A 22,994-nucleotide genomic window follows, 5' to 3' on the forward strand; every position below is an offset into this window, starting at 1 on the left:
TTCCCCACATGGGTACAATGTTTGAAGCACATTTCTGGTGTCCCGGACGTCGTTTTGCTGGAATATTGCTAAAAGCGGCTTAAAACTAAACTCACTCACAGTGAAATATATAATGTGAACATTCATCCCAATTTGCCTGCCATCATACTTGACTTGTAAGTCTAGGTTTCAAATCCCTGTATTGTGACAGTATAGGTGTACATGGTTCTGTGCAGGCACAGTGTTAAAGTACAGCTCCTTGAACACCCTGGAGGTGACAGAGGACATGGATGAGGATGAGGAACTGGACACCAGCATGAGTCAAGTCGATGTAAGTATCACGAGATGAACCTTCGCTGTTTGATATTTGAGGTTGTCTCACTGTAGATCAGATTAGATACCTCTCATTTTGATTAGGAACTGAGTGGTCTGGAAGTGTGTTGCATGAAGAGGTCACTGCAAAGGAAAATAAAGCAGAGGTACAGATAAGCTGCGTATCTGCGTAAATTACGCAAATATTTATGTGAAAACTTATTAAGTCTATTGCGTACAAGTACGCTTGACTTTTTGTAAATACTCAATAAATTTGATCTTACATGCGTACACACAAAAATGTCGAATCATACCTTGCCTACCAGTGCACAGATAAAATAACTGAGGTATATTCAGAGATTCTATTCCAACACATGAACTTGGCAACTTGCAGTCTTTCTTATCGTTTCTCATATTACAGATCCAATATAAATAACGTTTAAACTTTATTATATTTTTACAAATAATGAAAAATGACAAAATACCCAATTGAGTTTGAGTGAGGTGGGTACAATTTATCTGGTTACTCAAAGGAAAATTAGGATACCCAATTTTGATGAACACAAGCGAGTACATAACTCAATGACCCTGATGAAGGATATGTCTCAATGTTTTATTTACACCATGTGTCCCTATAATGTTACACATCATATTGACCGTGCCATACCAAAAGACGTTAAAATATGGTACTTGTTGGTCCCTGCCTGGGCTCGGCATTAATGGGTACAACAAGGACTGGTTGGTTTGGAGTCAGAATAATGTATCTGAGTGGGGTATTCATGCTTCGCTGCAGCATGGTATCTCAGTGGGCTAGCACTATAAAACCAGCTTCAGTTTGGGCTAGTACAAGCAGCCGCACATACACATACACGCACATGCACGTTGTCATATGAGCGAAATATTCTCAAGGCACGACGTTAAACCCAATTTCACTTCACCTCACACATCTTATTGGGACACAAAACTTGTGAACCTCATGCATTGTGTCACAACTGAAATAAAATACATACTTACTGCTGATGACTTACTTTGACATTAACACGATATTGTTGTTAGAATATGAAGAAATATGCTGGATTGCTGATGATATATAGACATCCATTAAGTAATTATAGTTCATAGCAAGACATCAGTTCTGTCATGAAAATAGATGTCATTGTCTGTTTGTGACTGTACAGCTGTCGTTACTTTGCTATGAGATGTTCCACAAAGAGGAACAAAAGGTAATGAAGTACAAATCTTTTTCTTGTGAAACTTGATTTGATCATTGGAAAACTGCCTCTTGGTAAAATAGCGGTATTGTTTGTGTCGTTATCTCTGATAACCTGTGATGCCCAATGATGATACATCCTTGCTCACAAAGAGCTGATACCATGTCTCAGCGTGCAGAAAACCCCGGCCTCCCGGTCGCGTCATGTGAGATGTAGACTGGGACTGAGGACCATCACTATCACAGAGATGAGGACTAAATAACAATATGGTGTTTCCATCTTATATCATAATATACTGTACCCGTGAAGATCTGGGTTAGAATTGGTCTTCAGTAACCCATGCTTGTCGTAAGAGGCGACTAACGGGATCGGGTGGTCAGGCTTGCTGACTTGGTTGACACATGTCATCGTATCCCATTTGTGTAGATCTATGCTCATGCTGTTGATCACTGGATTGTCTGATCCAGACTCGATGATTTACAGACCGCCGCTATATAGCTGGAATATTGCTAAGTGAGGCTTTAAACAACAAACCAACCAACTCATAATGTATTGAAGTTTAGAGGTAAAAATATTTCAATGAGGATCGTTCACTGACAATGAGGTAATCAGAACCCATCCGTTTTTCGTTGTCCCCAACTGCATTTAGCTGTTTATGATTTTTGTATGAATTCTGCCAATCTGTTTGAAATGAAATATGTTCAGAATGCGCATAAAACATCACAAGTGGTTTTGATTTCCTGGTGATGTCACTGTTATTTTGATGAATCTAAGCTTTCCTTAGCGTAATTTTAGGAATTTTGGTGGTACCACTTGATATATTTCTTCTTTGACTTTGAATATAGCCAGTGATACTTTTGGTGGTAAACATTTTATTGTTGAAATGACTCATTTATCCTGTATACTCCTAAATTCCTTAAGTAGGGATTCTTATCTCTGCTGTTTTATAAGTTGACCTCAACAAGTGACACCAAGATTTTGCACTGTGACCCCAATGCTGTAGAAATTTGTGTCTTAAGGAACATCCTGTGGCTAATGGTAACCTTGTGTTCCCTACTCTCCCCAGGAACTGTTGAACATCATAGAGCATCTGCAGCAGGACCTGCACAATGAGAAGAACAACAAGATCAGGCATGAGGCCAAGATACGCGAGGAAGTGTGCAAGGAGATGATGACTCAACTAGTGCAGATAGAGAATGACTACAGGTAGGCAGATAGTGAATGGTTACAGGTTGCCTAATGACTACAGGTAGGCAGACAAAGAATGACTACGGGTAGGCAGATAAAGAATGACTAGAGGTTATCAGAATAGGACTTCAGGTAGTCAGTGAACAAATACCGGAAGAATAAATACAGTAAAGCCGAATAGAATGACAAAGGATAAGCAGAAGAGTGTAACAGCATGTAAGCAGAAGGTGGTATAGGTAAGCTGATTGGTGACTCATTGTAAGTGAAAAAAACTATAGGTGATCACAGAGGCAACTGGGGAGAAAAGGGACAAATGGTAGACAGCAAGCCAGTGCAGAAGCTTTATGGGGAAAGGTAGACAACGAGGTTAGTCCTTAATGACTAATATAACAGGACAATAGGTTGGCAAATATATTCATCATTGATGAGGATAGAAAAGCAAGTGCCGGCAATTAGAGCAGGGGTGTGTTTGGGCGAGTCTTCCAGTTTCAGAGAGGCTGGAAACTGTTTCAGGTGGTTTCCACTCCACTGTTGAAAGTTGACAAGGAGGTTCATAACGTGAGATAGGATAAGAAAATGAACACTGATATGGAAACCTGATTTTGACCTTGCAGTGAACGCATCCGGGAGAAAGACATCATGGCTGAGGAGATGGTTGAGCAGAGGGTGAAGATCCTGATGGCGCACCAGCCACCGAGTAAACGGCCTCGACAAGACAAGATGATGGATGATGAGGATGAATGGGTCTCCAGTATGTTACTGCATGCAGAGCAGGTCAAGGTCAAGGTCAGTCTTTGAATATCACCAAACATTCACTGTCACAGGATAACAGAAGTGTTTCATGAAGTCAATAATTTAATCAAAATTAGATCACATTAAATCAATATATCATCAAAGGATGGGTCTGGACCAAGATTTCCGAAGCTCTCCTAGTGGATGGTTGTAAGTGCCATACATTAACATTAACTCACACCTTGGCTTTTATTTTTGGCACAGAATATAAACCAGTGTTAGAGTTCAAGATGGTATGTTGAACTGGCACATCTTAGTACTGGGATCAATATAGTGCATGGATGAAATATTTTCAATGTGCCATGGTGGCACGAATGAAGTTATGGAAATAGCACTCACCATGATCCATTAAGTGGAAAATGTGATAAATCTGGCCAACTCAAAGGATTCAAAACCGGTTTTTGCACTCCATCAAACCGTTCATTGATGACACTCAAGCTCACAGCTTAACTTGGGTGTGGCCATTTTGAATGCTAGTTCCAGTTCCACAAAGTGATTGTAGCACTACAACTGTTGTATTCCTGTGTTAAAATACTAGAGTCATTACAGCCGAAGAGTTGAGATCGATTTGTGGAGCACGGCTTTTAATGACAACAACAGTCTGAAAAAAGATTTTGGTCAATATTTGTATTTTGGTCAATATTTGTATTTTACAGGAGAAGGATGAAGAAGTGAAAAAACTGAAGAGTGAGATAAACCGCCTGAAGACTGATGTGCTGAAAGTGAGCAAGTCCCAGGAAGGTGTGACGAAGGAAAGAACTGCCTGTGAGTTTGCCTTGGCCGACAAGACTCGGCTCATCCAGGACATCAAGGCAGAGAAGGTAGGTGATCAAGGTCTCCTTGGCATAGAGTAATGTTGTACAATTAAGGCAGGGATTTATCCGTGATTCAAATCTACATGTATTTGGAAGGCAATTTGGGAAAGAATTATTTTGATAAAATTGCTCAGTGTCACCTATTGTAGAGATGCCAACCTCTATGATTTTATCGTAGTCGCTACGAATTCTAGCCTTAAACTACGCCAATACGATTGCACTAGAAATTCTACGAAATTTGAAGAAAATTCATGAAACTTCGGATATATAAACAAAAACATATTTTCATTGATTAAATACATTTGTGGACTTCACTTACCTTCCATACATCAAATTTAATGACATATTTGAACTGGAATAATTGCAAGTGACCTGTTTGGAAATCTGCTGTTGGAGGTATGTGAAATTAAAGCTTCACTCTTGATTATTGTCATATTATCTTCCTCAGAATCCATCATGATTTTAAGTATTTTGTTGACTACTAATTTTATGGTCAAACTACTAATTTTGATCCTTGAAACTACTATTTGCAGTATTTTGGGGTTGGCATCTCTGTTATTCGACACGATAACATCAGTTGTTACTGGAGAAAATGTAGGAACATTTTGAATTCAAATTTTGGAACATTTACTGACCTTCCTTGTTGACAAGGCCCAATATCAGCCTCTGTCACCCTGAACAGGTCCAAATACACCCAGTAGGGGTCTATCCATTAAAGTTTCGTTGGAGCAAAGTAAGGATCCCAGAAACGTCTTTAATTTAAAATAGTTTTGGAGTAAATAAGGTTAAAACTCACTCAAGTCAGTTGATTAAACTGACCAAATGTGAGTTGCTTTTGGAGTCCGATTAGTCAATGATCATGTACTCATCTGGCTCTTCACCTTGATCTTCATCATTTGTTTGGCAACACTGATCTGCTTGTGGATCTAACCACAGTGGAAAATTTCGAACTGTCTGGCCATGTTGAGATGTCATGATGTGATACTCATGAAATACAATCTCCACTGTGTTGAGGGGGCGGTTGGGTAGCCTAGTGGTTAAAGCGTTGACTCGTCATGCCGAAGACCCGGGTTCGAATCCCCACATGGGTACAATGTGTGAAGCCCATTTCTGGTTTCCCCTGCCGTGATGTTGCTGGAATATTGCTAAAAGCGGCGTAAAACCAAACTCAGTCAGTCCACTGTGTTGAACTTTGACATGTTGAATTGAATGTTGTCTAGAAGTAACAGCTTGGTCTTGTCATTTTACTAATCATTTTGCGGTTGACTCGAAGTTACTTTTTGGTTGTGTCGTACCTTGGATAACATGGAAGTATTTGCATAGATCCCTTGACACAACTGTTTTGACTTCACTCTACAAAGTGTTGTGAACACAACTCTCCTTGTCTGTGACAATGCATTACTCTTGATTAGATTGATGCTCATTCACTTTTGCAATATTTTTTTATATTTTTTTTATTTCCATCTTTTGAAGTTACATTTTTCCATCCTTTCTGAACATTCATAAGTTAAGAGTGCATCAGACATATACATATATATATATATATACATACATGCATGCATGCATACACACATACATACGTGTACATACATACACACACACATACACACACAGACAGACAGACAGACATACACACACACATACATACATACATACATACATACATACATACATACATACATACATACATACATACATACATACATACATGTACATTCATACATATACATATGCACAAATATACACATACATATATGTATATATGCTATCCATCAAAAGTTTAGACAGTTTAAAGCACTCACTATATGTTATGTATATATGTATGGTTACATCGAAGATGTATGTCTCCACTAACTTGGGGGAACCAACTGGAAACCTTATGCAGATGAATTGCACGAGGATCATGCATCAAATTACTGTAAAGCATGTGCAAATATCATGCATGTGAACATATGCGTTTTGGTATAAAGTTTTGTTACGCATTCGCAATAATGATAACGAAGATGATGAAGCATGTGATACTTGTGTCTTACCTTAGGCAAGTGAGTTTGTTCAAAATTGCCTCTGTCCACCCAGCAGAAAGTGGATACCAGGTGGGACAGTCATGTGACTATTAACCTTCCAGCACCTCACAGGCAGCTTGGGTTATCCAGGGTAATAATAATCAGCGTCATTGAGCTTGCACTTTGAGCGACCGCAACGGATGGAAAATAGCGCATAACAAATGTGGTGATGATGATGATGATGATGATGATGATGATGATGATGATGATAGCGGCTCTGTTTCCAGACAATGGCAGTCAGTCAACTGCAGACAGTACAGAACGAGTTAGATATCACCAAGGAGACTGTCACGGCACTACAGAAGCAGCTGAGACAGGTACTTTGGTTGGAGTTTGTAAACTTCAGGGGGTTTAGTTAGTGAGAGATAACCAAATCCTTTGGGTGACGAAGCGTGTCATTGAACCTGATTGTTTTTCTCAGTATCAATCATGCCATTGTCTGGTCCCAACTAGACCATTTACAGACTGCCGTCACCTAGCTCAAAAACAGCTGAGTGAGATGTTAAACAGCAAATCATAACATATTTATGTGATCAAAAGTAGGATCATTAAGGGATTTAGGTTAAAAGTAAATGAAACTTCATGAAAGGCAAGGGATCAACAGCTTTTTAAGACTTTATTATTTTATGGACCGTGGTGTAGTGGTTAGAGCGTCCGCCCGGAGAGCGGAAGGTCGCGGGTTCGATCTCCGACCGCGTCATACCAAAAAGACGTTAAAATATGGTACTTGTTGGTCCCTGCTTGGCATTAATGGGTACAACAAGGACTGGTCGGCTCGGAGTCAGTATAATGTGTCTGAGTGGGGTATTCATGCTTCACTGCGGCATGGTATCTCAGTGGACTAGCACTATAAAACCAGCTTAAGTCTGGGCTAGTACAAGCAGCCACACATACACATACACATGCATTCACGTCATCATATGAGCGAAATATTCTCAAGCACGACGTAAAACCCAATTTCACCTCACCTTATTATTTTATGTCGCAATGGAACAATACTGCATCACTTAGCATCATTGTCTGTAGATCAACTGGTCAGGTTTTGCTTTACTGATGTTTATAAATTCTCACATACTAACAAAACACTCCCACCCCACCCCCTGATATTCTCACTCACTCATGTTTTATGTTACAGAGCAAGCGTGAGAGCGTGGAGTACTCTTTACAGAAAGATTTGGATGTTGCCAAGGGAACCATTGATGAGTTGCAGGACCAACTCAAACAGGTAGGAAAGGGAGGGTGGCTTTTAACAACTGAAATGAAAGCAAAGTTGTCAACAACAAGCTTGAAATGTTTTGTAGAGCTTTTATTTTCAGATTTTAACGTTGCAGAAATGGATGTTATCAGACATGTATGAATACCAGACATGTTGTCACGAGCAATTTTATTTTCTGATGTATCAAACACACTGTTGTTAAATGAGTGACATAGGCTTTCATCATTTTTATCCCACCGGCATGTAATGTTGTCGCCCTGTCCGTCCGTCCGTAATCATTTTGTTTCCGGAGCATAACTCAAAGACCGTTCGATATTTTTCAACAAAAATTAGTAGATATATCAAACAGAACCTTAAGTGGTGCCTTTTGCTATTTGCAGATTTTTGGCATTTTTATTTTTCCCGGTTCCATGGAAACATTTTGGACTTAGTCTCAAAAAGTAAGGATTGCTTTCGTTTCCATAGCACAACTCAAAAACCATATAAAAATTTTCAACAAAACTTGGTAGATGTATCAAACAGATCCTAAAGTTGTGCCTTTTCCTATTTGCAGATTTTTGGCATTTTTATTTTTCCCGGTTTTCATGGAAATGATTCGGACTTAATCCCAAAAGGGAGGGTGGGCTTCGTTTCCGGAGCATAACTCAAGAACCGTTCAATATATTTCAACAAAACTTGGTGGATATATCAAACAGAACCTTAAGTGGTACCTTTTGCTATTTGCTGATTTTTGGCATTTTTATTTTTTCCGGTTTCCATGGAAACGATTTGGACTTAGTCCCAAAAGGAGGGGTGGGTTTCGTTTCTGGAGCACAACTCGAAAACTTTTTCAATATCTTTCAGCAAAACTTGGCATATATGTGAGGCAGATCCCAAAGTGGTGCCTTTTGCTATTTGCAGTTTTTGTCATTTATTTTTTTCATGATTTCCATGGAAACGATTTGCACTTAGTCTAAAATCAAGCTGGACTTTAAGTAACTGTCAGATGATTTGTTCTTTCAAAGATGTGGGGGCCGGGGGGATATGTCATCTTCTGATGACTCTTGTTTATTATTCATATGAACACATCTGGTATGTTCAGGACACTGTTTTGTTAAGAATCCATCATTAAACATGTCACCACTCACCAGTGATGTGAAATATATTTCTTTCTCTTTTTTTTCATTTCTGTCCAAAGTCTCTAATATTTATCGATAATCAGTCAATATGTAGTAACAATTATCAGGGATGAGAATTTTCCGCGCATCCGCAGAATTCCATGAATTTCATAAGGCCAAGGGTAATTTTTGTGAATCATCTAAATCCGTTGAGAAAGTTTTAGGAGGGATGGGGTTGCTGTGTTCATGATATTGTCATTTCTTAGCCAGTTTTAAAGGTCTAAAATGCCTAAATATCAGGAGCTTTGTGTCCCCCCACCGGGCGCCGCCCTGGACCCGGCTAGTTTTTCTCAAAACTTCATTCTCATCCCTGAATTATCAATCTCTATCGATAGCCAGCCCTAGTGAAGCCCATATATGTTGCTGGAGTATCTCTAAGAACAGCATTCACCCAACTCACTAACACTAATACTTGTATTGTCAGGCATTGGCATCAAGCTCGGATGTTGGACAATCAGTTCTCCTGGAGACTCTCAGTCAACAGTTGCAGGCAGCAAAGGAGATCCAGAAGAAGCAGGTAGTGTGGCAGGGAATAACTTGTGGCAGTAAACTCACAAATAATATATTTTTGGCCCAAATTGTTCAACGATGTCTGCCTGGTTGTATTCAAAGCATTTCAGACCTGTGAAGATCCGGGTTAGAATTGGTCTTCACGGCCAAGATTTTCCAAAACCCTCTTAGCGCTAAGGTGGTTGTAAGTGCCATACATTAACTTACAAGTATCTTAATGCTAAGAGAACCTCAAATCTAGGCCCAGCAACCCATGCTTGTCGTAAGAGGCAACTAATGGATCGCTGACTTGGTTGACATGTCATCACACTCAATTGCGTAGATCGATGCTCATGCTGTTGATCACTGGATTGTCTTGGCTTTATCACTTTATTGACAGGTGCGGGGATGTTTAGGCAGACAGTGCTTGTGGTTTCTTTCTTACTTACATGCTTAAGGTGTTGTGTGGGGTAAAAAAGTTCATAGAAATTAGTACTAAGAAATTTTGACAGGTATCTTTTGTTTTTGCCAGTCAGTACAAGCTGAGAAAAAAAAATTCAAAATTTCCCACTACACCACAAGTCCACATCCTTGATAATCTCCAGGGTATACGTTCCGATAAAGCTCCACTATACACTGGATGCATCTATGGCTCGAGTCGATGATTTTATTACCTCTGCGGAGCCAGCAAAGGGAGGTAATAAATTCATCAGCTCGAGTTGTAGATGCATCCAGGGTATAGTGGAGATTTATCAGAACATTTACCCTGGAGATTATCGACGATGACAGGACCAGTGAGTGGACAATAATTAGTGGTCCTGTCTTATCATTTAGTGGTCCTGATGAATTTTTACTAGCCAGGGACCACAGGACCAGCATAAATTTCGCATACTGTACAAAGTTGCCAGAAACATTAGACAAGCAGGTGTTTACAGACTATTCGATGACAAAAGTTTCAAAGAAGAAAACATGTAATATCTTTGTTGTTCATTGTAATTCAGTTTCAACTGTGTACATTGCAGGAGCATGAGATCACAGAGCTGAATGAGATGCTGACAGAGGCTGGCGAGACGTTCCAGCAGAAGGAGGCTGAGATTGCCAAGCTGAAGACGGCTCTGGCTGAGGACGAGGACAAGATTAGTCAGCAGGTGACCAGATGATAGTTGACTGTTGGATTTCAAACTGTCTGTGCCTGACGTTATTTCGTCCAGATATGAGATATTTCAAAAAGCCTTATTCTTTTTCAGATGAGGTCCTCCTGGGGTACTTAGTAGTATTTTATGTCCATTACAAATTCCTCCGACAGTTGGAACTATATTTTGGATAGTTAAAATGTCCACTGATCACGCTGAAGATTTGGGTTGGATTGTCCTCCGCCATGATATTGCTGCATAAATAAAACCATTCTCACTCACTCATTTGTTTGAAGACACCTGGGTATTTTAACAGAAAATTCTTACATTCATTCTATTAATACCGTTAATACATCTTTTCAGAACTGTAAAGCATTGTATCCATGTTTGTAGGCTGACATCATAGAGAAGTTGCAGCAAGCTCTGGAAGAGAGCAAACAGGCCATGGAAGACAGTGAGCTACGACTACAGCGCAAGAACGAGCGAATCACCACCCTGGTGGATGAACACAGTCAGATACAAGGTAGCAGTCTGGCTCCAGTACAGCTTGTTCCTCCCCACCCCCCAATACAGTTACGAAGACTCCCTCGACGACTTCTCCGAGGGTTCACTGTCCCCAAGGTCTAGGTCAATGCTACCAGACTATGTCATCAAACAGGACCAGAACCGCGTCCTCAGGGTCATGGTGACGCCCATCCAGAAACTGATGGCGCGTCACACTAAGACTAGCCTCCTCCGACTTAAGACAACTCCTACCAAAGATGGCCCGGAAGAATGGGGCAGTAGTGGTTAAGAAAAAGGAGAAAGAGAATTCATTTTTCCGTAGAAAGTTTAGGAAAGATAAGGAGGAGAAAGTGAAGGAGGTCAAGGAAGAGAAGGTTAAGGTCACAAAGAAGCGAATGAGTCTCGGTAGCAAACTGAGGAGAAAGTCTGGTCAGGGAGCAGGTAGCAAACAGAAATACAATCTCAGAACCAGGTTAAAATTCTAGTCCAAGGGCAGATGTGGGTGTGAAAAATTGAAAGATGCTTCTATTTTTTTGTATGGAAGCATGACAATTGGACATGTGGTTTTACCTGGTGTCCAATAAATCTGTGAAATCTAAGAACTAAGGTTCAACAAGACCAGTTTGTGTTGGTCAAGCACCAGTATAACATTAAGCACAATTTGAATCAAGCTACCAGGCATTACACGTCTGGGCATCATGCTTATGGAACCGGTTCTGGAATATCCATGCCATGACATGAGTTACCACAAGGCCCAAGTTTAAGATATTATGGGTCATATGCTTTGATTCAAAAGAGTAAGAGAAGGTATATTTTTCTGATTCTTCTCTTGAAACCAAAATCCATGATAGATATGTTCAAACTAAGATCTTTATTGGTGTTTGTAGAATCCTTATTCTTGTCCAAATGAAATATCCATATATTTTCACTGGTACTGGGACTGTGGAAATAAGGCGTGGATGTATTTTGAACAGCATATTTCAATATTTACTTACTTGTACTCAATAACTTATGCTGGAGTGTTTTAGCCTGTTTTTGCCTGCCTGTATATTGTGTTGTGGTATCAGTTTGTGCAGCCTTGGTCCAAGCCTTGAAATTTGAATTTCAAGGTCATTTCAAAAGGCATTAAGGGAGATTGTGCCTTGATACTGTAATGACAATTGATATTAAGCCTTGAAATGGCTGGAGATTCTTATGCACTCCCTACCTCAAGTAAATTACATTACAGTTAAATCAACATAGATGTCCAAGCTGGTGACATTAGATAAAGAAGATTTTAAAAAAAGTAGCTTGGTTAACAGGCTTTTCACAGGTCAACAAATAATAATATGAATGTTTTCTTATATGCTGCTCGTAGCATATAGTGTATTTTTTTAGTTTCATGGCCATTTGCCAAGTAGTAACATGCCATACTATTCCATACTACTTATCAAATGGTCAAGGTGCCAAATATACAGTAAATGTCATAATTACAGTTAGTCTTGAAACGTTTCTCCTGCAGTATTGGATGCAAAACATTCTCAAAAAAAGTTTGATACAAAGAACTTTTTGACGCAAGTTCAATTGCAGTGTTGCTGGAATATTGCTAAAAGCAGCGTAAAACCAAACTCAGTCAGTCAATTGCAGTGTCAAAGGTTGCAAACTGTCAAGGTCGTCCATGCTACCCATTGATGGATTCACACTACCCATGAAGCTTGAGAGTACGGTTTCATATCTATCTAAAGACATGTCTCAGGTTGTATGGTTTGGAACATTTTGGCAAGTTTGCTAAATATCTTGTGGAGTCTTTAAAGCAGTTGTTCGAGTTTGTCAATATTGGTGTATATTGAAGTAGAAAACATTCACTTTTAGAATACAAAGAATACTCAGTGGATATTATTGGTGTGTTGAGGGTCCTTGTGTTGTCTAGGCATAATGTGACTGGGTCTTAATTCATTGAATCACTTTGGCCATGATAGTTCAAGATAGTGCTGTATTTATCGTGTTTATTTTGAATTTATGACTTGGAAATGTACCCAAAACAAATATTCTGGTTGTCCAACCAATGTGATTTGCTGAAATGTTTGCGCAATATGCAAAAGTAGATGCTGCTAAATAGAGTAACACTGTCATAATATATTTTCCCTGGTTTGACTTCACAATTTAACATTATGGGTCTATAAGCACATTTATGCAGTATGCATACTGCTTTTGAAGGGTGAACTAAAATACAAAGAATGTCCCCCTTATTTTGTGTAACTTATACATATGCTAGCTACATAGTTAATTATGTCTGTTATCAAATATCTTGTTAATTATCAACGCTGAAAAAGCCTTGCAACCTGAGTGCAATACATTCCATAGCAGGGCTGTCTTGATTTACTTGTGCATTGACGTATTGCAGACTTACACCTGACAATATGATTCAGGATTCACATACTCTTGTATCAGTTCATGTTTTTATTCTGTTCTGATTCCAAAAAGTAATATTCCACTCATCAACTAAGAAGTCACATGCTTCAGCAGTCAGCACATATCAGTTGCATGAATTTAGATGAAAGGGTTGATGTCATATCCTGCACTGCTTTTTACTGCAGTGCTGAATAAAAAACATAGTGAAAAGCTAACTATTTCTTTTCTTTCAATCCTCTTCCCTTGCTCTTCCTCTAGACTTCACTCTCTTCCTTCTCTCCCAACTGAATTGTCTCGCCTTCCCCTTCTATTGTGACTGGACAGCTCTCCCAAATGCGTATATCTGGTAAGATGTGATTTAAAGTTGATGAGTGTATTATCAGTAATTGATTAATGAGTGATGAGTAATTAATAGTAAAATTACAACTGTAAATTATTTTGTGTGATATATATATATGGATTCTCAAATAAACACTTCCATATGTGATGAACTAAAGATGAGAGTTTGTTTTCTATTCCAGACTGCAGACAGTACTAAGTACGAAAGCTGTAACTAATGGCCGAGGCCACGGTTGTTTCCATTGCAGGTAATTCACCAATCGGGACACTCCTCAGCCTTGTTTAGCATGGTCAACTTTCTAAACATGAAATATATTTGTACTCAAAATATGGAAACATTTTTAACAAATCTGATAATTATTAATATGATCTGATTAGCTGTGGACAATATTCAGTGAAATTTTGTAAATTTCCATATGATACCCTTGTTGACATGGAGTGATGATAATTCATGTTTGAAAGTTAAGCATGTTTGGAAGTGACCTAACTCTATTCAAGGCTAAGTCTGTCAGTTTATAAGGAGTTCCAAGGTTGATGTGAATTGTCGTGCAAGGGAGACAACTGCAGCTTCTATCTGTCTGTTGTACCATTATCAGAGTTGTTGCTTATGATAATCTGATAACTGCTGATACAAGATTCATGATGTTATAGTTTTACAGAAAACATTCATCTCAGTCAATTCTATTCACATGATTCAAACACATTCAAGAGCTCATCATTTTACTGTTAGAAGACACTCAATCAATCATCATCATCATTGAATTCATGCAATAAGTGGAAAATATCAAATCTTAAAATTTTGCCAAATTAACAGCTACATGTTCACAAGAGAAAATTGAAATATTTACAGCACAACTGAAAAGATACACCTAGCCAACTTTGATGCAATAACAATATTTTGAATGATGAAAGATAATGAGATAGTTATTTTGATAGCTATTTTTGTGTCATCTACTCCCCAGGTTTTTTCACACTATACCCCACAAGTACTGGCAACATCAAGTAATCTCAGTATGTAGGCTGTCATCACACTATAAGATCCTTAGATTTTCATCAGAAGTCCACATCACTGTCAACTATCCATAATAAGTTGTGGAAATAGTTCCTTTCTCCAAAGTCTCATGCACAAGGGTGACACTAATTGTACGACATGTAGCAATACAGTTTTGAGAACAAAATGCAAATCATGATCTGTCATTTCTGCACATTGATTTTTATGAATAGGAATTGAATGGATCAGATGAATATTTCGCAACAGGATGTTTCTCTGTCAGATCATGTATGAAAAGACAAAGCATACACACGATTCTATTTGTGCTTTAAGATCTGTGCTCAAACTTATTTATCGAAGGCTTTTCCATCTTTCCATCTAAGTGGGTCCCATCTTTCGTAATCACATTGGATCTGTGCCTTGGTTCCATGATATGGTGGTTGTAGCATAGTGGTTAAAACGTTCACTTATTATGCCAGATTAAATTTCACAAATGATCCAGTCAATGAGGTCCAGTTTGGCTGAGCCCCATCAGGATAAAGCCGGAATATTGCTATAAGGACCCCAGAACCACACATTCAGCTAAACTTGATACTGGGGATGCTAATGTTCAGTTTCTGCTTTGCTGGTCCAGACTTGATTGTTTACAAGCTATAGGAAATGCAGGAAGCATTAAACATTCACTTATCAATGAAAGAAAAAGGAGACCTCATAGTAATGGATAAGATCATCTTTTACCAGTTGGTGCGGGTACAAATGTAAGATGAAATGAAACTGCTGGAAAAGATCCATCTCAGCATGGGGGCAGAGAGATATGATGAATGCTTCATAAGGATTACTGGTTAGAATTTGCGTCCAGCTAAATGGATTGTGTGGTTAAAGCATAGTGGGACTGTCTATCGATAAATATCAATAAATATCGGAGAAGTAGCTTTGAGCAAAAAAAGCCCCAAAAGTCTGAAACAAATGAAATTATTTCACACCTGTGGTGTGCAGTGACATGTTTACTAACAAAACAGCTTCCTGAACATAATGTAGAAGCAACCCATGAATAGTCCTGTGTGTATTGTGAGAGTAAATTAGATTTATATTCTATCACAACAGTTTATGTACAATATTATCGATAACACAGTTTTCGTATTGATTTCATATCGAATATTGCTGGGTATGAGGAGTATTGTAGGTTGTGTACAAAGTAGTGTTGGGAATTGGTTAAAATGTCATAATTGATGATTGGTTCATTACAACCGATCAATCATCGAAAATAATTGGTTAGCGTCATTTATGAAATGTGTTAATGCACAAAAAAATAAGGAAAAAAACATGTAGTTCTTTTGGGGGGGGGGGGTGGCAAAATTTCACATCTTTAAAGGATGACTAGTATGGAGGAACATAAAGTTCTTAGAGTCTTTAAGATAAATTCAATCATGACTTGGAACGAGCTTGTAGTGCTTATGAAAGGTAACAGACAAAACCAACCTAGTGAAATATAGTGTTAATGAAAACAAGTGTACTAGAATTGTTTGTGTTCGATTAATCGGACCACTACTAGTACAAAGATCAAAATGAATCGTGAAAGCCAGGGATCCTTGCTGAAATACTGCAGCCACAACTCAAAAAGTCCCCTGTTGCAAAAGCTGAAAATGACAACCTAGTGATGACATTGACAACTCCTCATATGACATGTAAAATTCAGAGACACAAGTGTAATAATCACATAATCCCATGAAGCAGGGATTTACATGGATTCCTGTATTTGAGTGTCCCTGGGACTCATACTCTTATTTTTCAAGGGTCCCGGACAACAAAATGGGGGTCCCAAACACTTAAATATTATTATTGATACTGTTATTGCATTGTGTATCATGATCATCACATTGTTACAGAAATTAAATTGCAAATAATACCATAACCCAGCTAGTAGCAAACTCAGTGATAACATATTGTCACTTGATTGGAATTTTTACAAAAAGTATTTAGACTTTTTCTGAGTCCCTGTGGATGGGCTAATATATTTTGTTGCATCCATTTTCAATTTTTATGCTATAGGACGCAGGAATTCGCGTCCTGTAAATACCTGCATGAAGTGAATTTAGGAACTGCATATGAAACGAATTCTTGAGTGAACAGACATTGCATCAATATATGAAGCTTATGAAAATAGTTCCTGCTCTGTGACATCATATGTATGGTATTGGATTATAATGCAAAATTTATTGGATTGGCTGAACACATCAACGCGACATGTGATCACTCTTTCCAAGTACTATTTGAAAATATAGGAAGGAAGATTTTATTCTAGATGAACACTGTTTCAAATACTTTTTTATATTGATTCATCCATCTACTATTTTTTTTAACTTACCAAGCTTTTTTACATAAATTTAGGAATGTATGGCTTTACAGATAAAAGAATTCAGCACATGACCGTTTGCTTTTTAAATGGGGACACATTTAGGTGATTTTCATTCACTATTCAATATGCAGTTTTTTGCTGGGTATAAGGGATTAATTGTCCCACTCAGAAATGTGTTCTCACCCAACAGGGCTGGGAAGACCCGGGTTCAATTACCCACATGGGTACAATGTGTGAAGCCCATTTCTGGTGTCCCCCACCATGATGTTACTGGAATATTGCTAATAAGCAGCGTGAAACAACTCACTCACTCACTCACTCACCACAAAGATACAATGTGTGAAGCATGTTTCCAGTGTCCCACACCGTGATATTGCTGGAGTGTTGCTAAAAGCAGAGTAAAACTAAACTCACTCACTCACTGTCAAAATCATGTGATCTGATCTGATTTCAAGATGCTGACATGGAAGTTGTAACACAAATATATTAATAAATGGAGGTAGTGACAGATGTTTTACCTGTACAAGGCACAACCCAATCACAGCTGGAGCTGACATATTTGTAAAGGCCATCTCACTTCAGGATTAGACCTGGTTCTGTATACTTGCAAGTGACCACTGTACCTACAGCGAGGTGGTTAGGTAGTCAGTGGTTAAAGCGTTCACTTGTCACTCCGAAGACCCAGGTTCAATTCCCCACATGGGTACAATGTGTGAAGCCCATTTCTAGTGTCACCTGCCGTGATATTGCTGGAATATTGCTAAAAGTGGTGTAAAACTAGACTCACTCACTGTACCTACAGCAAATACATGTACAATGAGTGTATATGATGCCTACTTGAAATGGGAATGTCCTTGTTTGTAGTCTGCATAAAGATAGCCTACATGGAGCATCTGAAGTTGATATATACTTCCTATCAGAACGGAAATGGATAAAAAAAAAGTAAGAAGTATTGTGATACTAAATACCACTATCTTTTCAGACGATTGTAATGCCAGTCTGTCAAGTCTCAGGAGACAGACAAAGAGCAATACCCAAAAGTTTACTCCACAGAATGAGCCACTTCTTGACTACTAAATTGGCAGCTTGAATGAATCTCGGATTGATGACTGACAGGACATGGCCACGATGTCAGACGCATACTTAAAACCAGCAATCATATATTTATATCTGCTTTGAAACCAAAACCTCAGTTCACCCATCTTACAAATTAGGCTACATGTCTTCACCGGATCATTCAGATGAAGTAATTTATGAATTTGTTTAACATTTCTGCATTGTAAACATTAACAGATGAATTTTAATTTGTTAGAATTGCAAGGAATTTTTAAGCATAAGTTGTGAAATTATGTATTGTTGTTGCTACAAATGGCAGACTCGCTTCATGTTGCAGGTGAGAATGATGAGCTTGTGAGGAAAGTTGAAGAACTTCAGGCTCTACTTGACTCCAGCACCTCCGAGGGAGATAGAAATGAGTCAGATGTCAGTGTACTTCTGGCCAAGAAAGATGCAGAAATTGACACACTGAAGGCAAGACTGAAGAGGGAGGAAGACGATGCTACTAAACGTGACCAAGCTCTAATCCATGGCTACAATGCTGAAATAGCCTCATACAAAGCTCAGGTGACAGAGCTGAAGGCGCAGCTCCGGGAATCCAGAGGATTATCACCACAAAAGTCTCCCAGGAAGACACCCAAAAAGACACCACAGAAGAAAACAGAAGATGATCAGAGCTTCAAGAACCACCTTCTGCGTCAGATCAAAGACCTGCAGGATGAGCTGGACAAAAACAGCTCAGCCGTTTGTGAGCTGACCCAGGCCCTGGACATTGCTCGGGAATCCGTGACTGATCTTGAGAAGAAGCTGGAGGTGGAGAGTGGTCATCATGTGGAGACAAAGATCATTGTGACGGAGCTGAAGGCGGAGTTGAAAACATCTCTGAAGGAGAACGAAGATGTGATGAGGGAACTAACTCAGAGCTCGGTAAATGTGAAGATGGAGAAAGAAGAACTTGTGGAGGAAATGAAAGAGAAGAATGAAAATGTGACACAGCTTTCAAGCTCTCTGGAAGAACTGAAAACCAAACTGCAAACCATAACGGAGCAGAAAGACTCACTATCTTTGGAGAAGGACAACCTACTTGAAGTTGTTGCAGCAAAGGACTCAATAATTGTTAGCCATGTGGAAGGGAAGGAATCTATGGTTGAGAAAGTCAAAGAACTGGAGACTGAACTAAAGCAGAAAATAGAAGAGATTGAAAAGTTGGAGCAATCTGTTGAGGAACTTGAAATGGTGAACTCTGAACTAAAGCAAATGCTCAACTCTTCTACGGATCAGCAAGAGAAGATGCTTGTGCAGAAGTTGTCAGACAAGGATGTCGAGATGCAGAATAAATTGGCTGCTCAACGGAAACAGTTGGATCAGAAAATTCTGGAAAAAGATGAGGAGGTCACTCAATTGCAAGACAAGTTGTCTGCCCTGAAAAAAAGAACTTGATCAGTTAAACACCCAGAAAGAGAAAGATGCTAAAAAAATTGAAGAGATGCTGGCAGTTCAGAGGGAAGAGTTGAGCGGAATCATGTCACAGAAGGATTTAGAACTGAAAAGCAAAGTGGACCAAATAAGTGACCTTGTTGCAGAAATCGAAGCTTTGAAGAACGACACAACTGAAAGAAGTGTTCGTTGTCAAAATGTTGAGGGCATGATGGTAAACCTCAAAGCTGAAGTGGAGTCGAGAGAAAGTGTGATAGAGGATTTGAAAAGGAAGACTGACTCTTCAGAGAAAGAGGTGTCAGAATTAAAGGAACAGCTGCAGAAGATGACAAATGAAAATGAGGAGCTACAGTCATCCCTGCAAGGATTCAAGTCATCACAAGAGTTAAAAGATGCTGAGAATAATGCAACACTGCTGCAAGTGAGAAGTGAGTTAGATGATGCTCGGCAGCAGCTTGGGGACAGAGAGAAGGTTGTGAAGGAAATGGAGCACCAAACTTTAGACATACAGGATGCTGTGAAGGCTCAAAATGAGCAAATCAGAAGTATAAAGAAGTGTCTGGATGAGAAGACTGCTGAAACATCAGAGCTGGAGAAGAGACTAGTGGATGCCAAGGCAGCTCTGAGTCAGAAGGATCAGGAAATGTTTTCCATGTCAGAAACAATGATGAGTGATGAAGAAAAGTCAAAACAGGAGATTAAGGATATGAAAGCAAAATTATCTGATATTCAGGCTGAACTATCCACGAAAGAAAATGAGCTACAGCTAGTTCGGGAGTCCTATACAAATATGCAGGAGCAAATTCTGTCAAATGATGCAAAACTGTCCCAGCTGAGTGAGGCATCGATAGACATTGCAGAACTGAAGTCAGCTTTACACATGGAGAAGACTCTTCACCAGAAGTATAAGGATGACCTGCATGATGCAGAGGAAGAACAGAAAGAGATGAAAGCTCGTTTGAAACAGAGTCAAGATGACTTGAAAGTTTCTGAGAAAACAAGGGCTGAAATAGAAACCACCCTTCAGCAATACCGAGATGACCTGAAAGGTGCAGAGACAGCCAGAGCTGAAGCAGAGACTGCCCTGAAGGAAGTGCAAGCTGACCTGACAGGGAAAAACAGTGCCCTGAAGGAGACTCAGAGTGCTCTGAAGGATGCTGAGGAAAAGGAGAAGGAAATGGAGGGAGCCATGAAACAACTCCAGGATGAAGTGAAACAGTCACAGAAGGGGAAACAGACACTGAATGAAGAGATGAAGATGGCTGAGGAACGATGTCAAAAGGAAAAGGAAGACTTTGACCAACTGAAAGAAACCCTTCAAATGTGTGAGAAAAACCTGACAGCAGTTAGTTTGGAGAAGAACGTTCTGGAAGAGAAAATGAAGTGCACAGAAGAGAGAAATGAGCAACTGCAGAATGAGTTACAGTCTGCTACAGAGAAGTGTGAGCAGTTGACGATGGAGCTTGCTTCAGTTCAGGAGAAGGTGGTCAGTTTGGAGGAGGAAGTTAAGAGACTAAGTAGTCGAGTTGTGGACAAATGTGATTCAGTGAACTCGCTTTCAAACACTGTAACAAGCGACCAAACATCTTCTGATATCCTGATGGAACTTGATGCAGAACGCAAGAAGAACCAAGAGATGCTGCAGTTGGTAGAATCCATGAAAACAGAGGATGACCTTGCCCCAGGAAGTGCCCGCAGACTCCGGAAGGAGAAGATTGAGGTTGAATGCGCACTTGTGAATGCCAAGTATGAGATCAAACGGTTGAAGAGACAGCTTGAGCGGAGTCAAGGAGGGTCTATTGTGTTAAGTCCAACTAAAACAACAGACAGAGATCTGGTTAAGAGGTTAGAGGACTCTGAAAATAAGTATGAAGCGTTGCAAAATAAACATGCACAGTGTGTGAAGGAGTTGAGTGAAGGTCAAACCAAGGTTGTGACTCTTGAAGCAGAGATGAAGGACATTAGATGTGAACTTGCTGAGAAAAAGCAAGATGTTCAGAATCTTAGCAAAACTCTGGAAAACAGTTCACGGGAGAGGACGTCGTCTTCTTCAACAGCATCAACCGACTCCTTCGTCCATGATGAACTACAAAGGGTAAGGATTCATATATTTTTCCTAACTTTCAACCAAATATTCCCTTTTTCCTGAATATTAATGAGATCTAAAACAAAATATATTTAAGGTATTGAAAGTATAGTCAGTTTGAGGATTCTTTCTTTCAGTTTGGATGACTTCTTTCAGTGTACTGATCTGAAACCCTTTTTATGTGAAAATTGAATAAGTGAACATGGCAACAAATAGGCTGGGGTTTGGCACATCGATCTGGCCCCGATTTCTCGAAACAAACTGAGTTTGACAATTTGAAACAGCTGCATTTTTAACAAGACTGCATTTTTTAAATTAAAAAATCCCAAACAACTTAAGTAATCTATCCACCAAACTCAAATTGTCTACTAAGTTTGAGTTTAATATTGATTTCAGTTTATTCTGGGAAATGCATTTTCCTGTGTTTTCTCAAATTTGAGTAAAAACTCTGACTTAAGTCAAAACTCAGACTTAAGTTTGTTTCGAGAAATCGGGGCCTGGTCTTATTCCTCCAGGGTAACATTAGTGCTGCTTCATGTTCCAACTGTTATTTACAGTTATTTCAAAGTATGCAAACTTAAAAAGTATGAGTTCTGATAAGCATAAATGATATTTTAACCCCCAAAACACATATTTAAAGTATTTCTTTGGTTATTTGTAAATGTGTTTAGAGCCAGGATCGAGAGAGAAATCTCCGCCAACAGTTGCAGCAGGCTAGCAATTCCATGAAGGAGAACATTGAGAAGATCTCTGAGCTGGAGGAACAGTTGACATCTACCCAGCAGACCCTTCTAGAGGCTCAGGACACAGTCACTATGATGAAGGTGAGTGTTATGTCAAAGTTGACATCAACCAAGCTGTTCTTTCTGGAGGCACAGACCTTCTTCCTTTTGAAGGTGGGTGGTCTGTGACACCTGAATTGAAGCAGAGCTACAGATAACTTTTTTGACCATTGGGTTATGTACTCGCTTATGTTCATCTCAATTGGGTATCCTAATTTTCCTTTGAGGAAACCAAATATATTGTACTCACCTCACTGAAGCTCAATTGGGTATTTTGCCATTTTTCCATTAATTTAAAAAATATAGTAAAGTTTAAATGTTAGTGTTTGTTATTTATATTTGATCTGTAATATGAGAAACGATAAGACAGACTGCAAGTTGCCAAGTTCATGTCCTGAAATAGCACCTCTCAATATACTGCAGTTATTTATCTATCCACCTGTACACAAGCTAAGATTTGACAGTTTTGAGTGTACGCATGTAAGATCACATTTATTGAGTATTTACAAAAATTCAAGCGTACCTGTAGACTTAATATGAACTGAGTTTTCACATAAATATTTGCGTAATTTAAGCAGATACGCAGCTTATCTGTACCTCTGTTTAAGGTCAAACCATAGCCGCCATGTAGCAGATGTCTTATTTCTGTCCATGTGGCTGTGTTTGCAATTTCTGGGGAGGGAGGGAGGGAATTCAG

At 39.1% G+C, this 22,994-nt stretch overlaps 1 protein-coding gene across 1 annotated transcript in view; it reads left to right on the forward strand.

Moving 5' to 3' along the window:
* LOC124287164 (kinesin-like protein KIF20B) overlaps positions 1-22,994 on the forward strand; it is a 56,926-nt gene that overhangs the window by 11,803 nt on the left and 22,129 nt on the right. The window contains 12 exon segments of the mRNA XM_046723648.1: positions 216-310; positions 2,569-2,708; positions 3,305-3,476; positions 4,139-4,303; positions 6,588-6,677; positions 7,496-7,585; positions 9,158-9,250; positions 10,245-10,370; positions 10,749-10,878; positions 18,330-19,417; positions 19,419-21,524; positions 22,187-22,339. Of these exon segments, the coding sequence (XP_046579604.1) occupies positions 216-310; positions 2,569-2,708; positions 3,305-3,476; positions 4,139-4,303; positions 6,588-6,677; positions 7,496-7,585; positions 9,158-9,250; positions 10,245-10,370; positions 10,749-10,878; positions 18,330-19,417; positions 19,419-21,524; positions 22,187-22,339 (4,448 nt within the window).

This window comes from Haliotis rubra, unplaced genomic scaffold, assembly GCF_003918875.1.
Source record: "Haliotis rubra isolate DU_JTF1 unplaced genomic scaffold, ASM391887v1 Scf4, whole genome shotgun sequence".
Lineage (NCBI taxonomy): Eukaryota > Metazoa > Mollusca > Gastropoda > Lepetellida > Haliotidae > Haliotis > Haliotis rubra.